At 39.8% G+C, this 4,178-nt stretch overlaps 1 protein-coding gene across 1 annotated transcript; it reads right to left on the bottom strand.

Annotated features, from left to right (window-relative positions):
• Positions 1 to 282: 282 nt before the first annotated feature.
• LOC118651521 (GTP-binding protein Rheb) lies at positions 283 to 1,389 on the bottom strand. Its single transcript, XM_036300774.1, has one exon. The coding sequence runs from the start codon at positions 1,257 to 1,259 to the stop codon at positions 705 to 707; it is 555 nt and encodes a 184-aa protein (XP_036156667.1). The 5' UTR covers positions 1,260 to 1,389; the 3' UTR covers positions 283 to 704.
• Positions 1,390 to 4,178: the final 2,789 nt, after the last annotated feature.

The raw sequence follows: 4,178 nt of genomic DNA, 5'->3' as shown, positions 1-4,178 counted from the left end.
TTTCTCCAATTTGGATGCCTTTTATTTCTTCTTCTTGTTTGATCGCTATGGTTAGCACTTCCATTACTATGTTGAACAGGAATGGTGGAAGTGGGCATGCATGTCTTGCTACTGTTCTTAAGGGAAATGGTTTAGTTTTTGCCCATTGAGTATGATGTTGGCGTAGGTTTGTTATATAAGGCTTTTATTATGTTGAGGTATGATCCCTCTATTCCCGCTTTGCTGAGAGTTTTTTTTTTTTTTTTTTTTTTTTTTTTTTATTATTTTTTTTTTTTATTTAAATTTTTAAGGTTTGCAGCTATTTTATTTACAAGTATACATTTAACACAATGAAATAAACACTGATATATGGAAGCCTAGTTAATAGTAGTGTAACAATATGCATCTTTGATGATTACATTATTTTAAACATCAAACTACACTTAAAAATTAATGCCGATAAAATTCTTGGTCATAATATTATTAAGAAATACAATATATAAATTGAAAATATGATTGCTTAAAATTTGAAAGTGGAAGTGAACTCAGAAGGATAGTCAGAGTTCAACATAATCTGAAAGGGGGGCAGGTGGGAAAAAGCTCTGACCCAAATAAATCTTTCAGGTTAACAGAAGGAAAACGAAGCAGAGTTTATCTTCGAGGATGACGGGCAGTTTGCGTCTCCGGGCAGGACGGGTCCCAGTGGCCTCGGGCCCACAGCAGAATTACATCACCGAGCAGGAAGACTTTCCTTGTGAAGCGGCCCCATCAATTTTTTCTGCCTCCAAAATTATCCTTCTGAAAACATCAACAGCAGTTTGATTCTCTTTAGCAGAAGATTCCAAAAAAGCTGCATTCCAAGATTCTGCTAACGCCTTCCCTTCTTCATAACTGATCACCCTTTCCATATGTAGGTCTTTCTTATTCCCAACCAACATAATAGGTATTTGCACTTTCCCCACCATGTCCAACAACTTGCCATGGATAACTTTAATCACCTCAAAACTTTTGATCGATGTCACAGAATACACGAGAATATAACCATTAATATCTATGGAGTACGTCTGGGGAAAGATGGAATATTCATCTTGCCCAGCTGTGTCTACAAGTTGAAGATGATATTCTTGTCCATTTACTGTGATCAATTTTGTGAAAGTGTTCTCTATGGTTGGGTCATAGGAGTCAACAAATTGGCCTTCAACAAACTGAATCGTCAACGAGGATTTCCCCACAGACCGGTAGCCCAGGATCGCGATCTTCCGGGACTTGGACTGCGGCATCTTGGCGGCCTCCTCAGCCCCAGGCCAACCACATGAACCGCGGCGGCGGCGACTCCTGTGCTGCGATCCGCGGCGGCCGCGCCGGGGCAGAGCGGCATCCAGGGGCGGGGCGGGCGGGCGCGGCTGCCTCCGCTCCTCGCTCGCGCGCCCAACCGCCCGGAACCGCCGCGCGGCCCCGCCCCCAAACACGCCCACGTGACCGCCGCCGCCGCCGCCGCCCGCCCCGCCGTGACTGCGTCAGCGTCGCCCTCCCCGCCGGGGCGGCCGCTCCCGCCCCCGCCCCCGAAACGCACCATGCTGAGAGTTTTTATCTAGAATGGTTGTTGGATTTTGTCAAATGCGTTTTCTGCGTCTTTTGATATGATCATGTGAATTTCGTCTTTCAACTTGTTTATATGATGTATCACGTTTATTGGTAATGAGATAAATCCCACTTGGTCATGGTGTATGATCTTTCTAATGTAATGCTGGGCCTGATTTGCTAGAATTTTGTTGAAGATTGTTTCATCTGTGTTCATCAGGGATATATGCCTGCAATTCTCTTTCTTTGTAGTGTCTTTTTCTGGTTTTGTAATTAGGGTAATGCTGGCCTCATAAAAAGAGTTTGACAGTGTTCCTTCTTCTTAGTGTTTCTGAAATAGTTTCAGGAATGTAGGTGTTAATTCCTCTTTGAATGTTTGGTAAAACTCCCTGTGAAGCCGTCTGGACCTAGGCTTTTGTTGGGTGGGAGTTTTTTGATTACTGCTTCTATTTCATCAGTTGTTATTGGCCTATTCAGGTTTTGTTAATTCTTCCTGATTCAGTTTGAGGAGATTGTATTTTTCTAGGAATTTGTCTACTTCATCCACATTGTCCAGTTTGTTGGTATATAGTTGATCATGGTATTTTCTTACAATCCTTTGTATTTCTGTGGTGTCAGTGGTTACGCCTCCACTTTTGTTTTTTATTTTATTTATTCATGTCCTCTCTCTGATTCTTGATGAGTCTGGCTAATGGTTTATCAATTTTGTTTATCAGTTCAAAGAACCAGCTCTTGGTTTCATTTATTTTTTGTACTGTTTTTTTAGCCTCTATGTTATTTATTTCTGCTCTATTCTCCATTATTTCCTCCTTTCTTCTTACTCGGAGCTTTTCTTGTTTTTCTCTTTCTAGTTCTTTAAGTTCTGGGGTTAAATAGTTTATTGCTGATTTTTCGTGTGTGTGTGAGTGTGTGTGTGTGTGTGTGTGTGTGTGTGTGTGTGTGTGTGTGTTTGAGATATGCCTGCAGTTCTTTGAACTTCCTGCTCAGGACTGCTTTTGCTGTGTCCCAGTGATTTTAGGTTGTTGTGTGTTCCTTTTCATTTGTTTCCAGGAAGATTTTATTTCTTTCTTAATTTCATTGGTAACCCATTCATTGTTTAATAACATACTATTTAGCCTCCATGTGTTTGAATGTTTTTGGATGTTGTTACTGTAGTTGATTTCTAAATTAATTCCACTGTGATCTGAGAAGATGTTTGATATGATTTCAGTCTTCTTGAACTTGTAGAGACTTGTTTTGTGCCCTAACATGTGGTCTATCTTGTGAATGATCCATGTGCACTTGAGAAGAATGTATATTCTCCTGTGTTGGGGGGAAATGTTCTGTATATGTCAATTAAATCCATCTGATCTAGTATTTCCTTTAGAATCTCTCTTTTCTTTTCTTTTCTTCTTTTTTTTTAATATATTTTATTGATTTTCCACAGAGAGGAAGGGAGAGAGACAGAGAGCTAGAAACATCGATGAGAGAGAAACATCGATCAGCCGCCTCCCGCACATCCCCTCCTGGGGATGTGCCCGCAACCCAGGTACATGCCCTTGACCGGAACCGAACCCGGGACCTCTCAGTCCGCAGGCTGATGCTCTATCCACTGAGCCAAACCGGTTTCGGCGAGAATCTCTCTTTTCTTAAGTTTTTTTTTCTGGAAGATCTATCCAGTGAAGTAAGAGGGGTGTTAAAATCCACTACTATGACTGTACTGTTGTTGTTCTCTCCATTAAAGTTCTTGAGAAGCATTTTTATATATTTAAGTGCTCCTATATTGGATGCATATTGTTTACCAGGGTTATAGCCTATTACTGGATCGATCCATTTAGTATTATGTAGGAACCATTGTTGTCTCTTGTGATGGCCTTCATTTTAATGATTATTTTGTTGGATATGAGTATTGCTACTCCAGCTTTTTTATTTCCATTTACATGGAAATTTTTTTCCAACCCTTCATTTTTATCCTGTGTGTGTCTTTTGTTTTGAGGTGGGTCTCTAGTAGACAGCATATAGTTGGGTCATGTTTTTGTATCCATTCAGTTACTCTACACCTTTTGATTGGATCATTTAATCCACTTAAATTTATGGTCATTATTTAGAGGTACTTATTTATTGCCATTTTAATTCTGTATGGCTAGGTTTCTTTCTCTGTTTCTTCTTCTCATTGCAGCAATCCCTTTGGCATTTCATGTAATGCTGGCTTGGTGGTGATTGTACTTCTTTAGCCTTTTTTTTTTTTTTTTTTTTTTGGTCTAGGACAGTGATGGCGAACCTATGCCATGCGTGTCAGAGGTGACACACGAACTCATTTTTTTGGTTGATTTTTCTTTGTTAAATGGCATTTAAATATATAAAATAAATATCAAAAATATAAGTCTTTGTTTTACTATGGTTGCAAATATAAAAAAATTTCTATATGTGACACGGCACCAGAATTAAGTTAGGGTTTTTCAAAATGCTGACACACCGAGCTCAAAAGGTTTGCCATCACTGGTCTAGGAATCTCTTCATTTGACCATTTATTTTGAATGATAGCCTTGCTGGATATAGGAATCTTGGTCTCAGATCCTTGCTTTCCATTACCTTGAGTACTTCATGCCATTCTCTTTTGGCCTGTAGAATTTCTGATG

This window comes from Myotis myotis, unplaced genomic scaffold (genome assembly GCF_014108235.1).
Source record: "Myotis myotis isolate mMyoMyo1 unplaced genomic scaffold, mMyoMyo1.p scaffold_m19_p_3, whole genome shotgun sequence".
Classification (NCBI taxonomy): domain Eukaryota; kingdom Metazoa; phylum Chordata; class Mammalia; order Chiroptera; family Vespertilionidae; genus Myotis; species Myotis myotis.
This window is presented reverse-complemented; position numbering and strand designations above follow the sequence as displayed.

Bases quoted from the DNA above. Each gene is read 5' to 3' on its own strand.
- LOC118651521 (XM_036300774.1), bottom strand. From the start codon at position 1,259: ATGCCGCAGTCCAAGTCCCGGAAGATCGCGATCCTGGGCTACCGGTCT.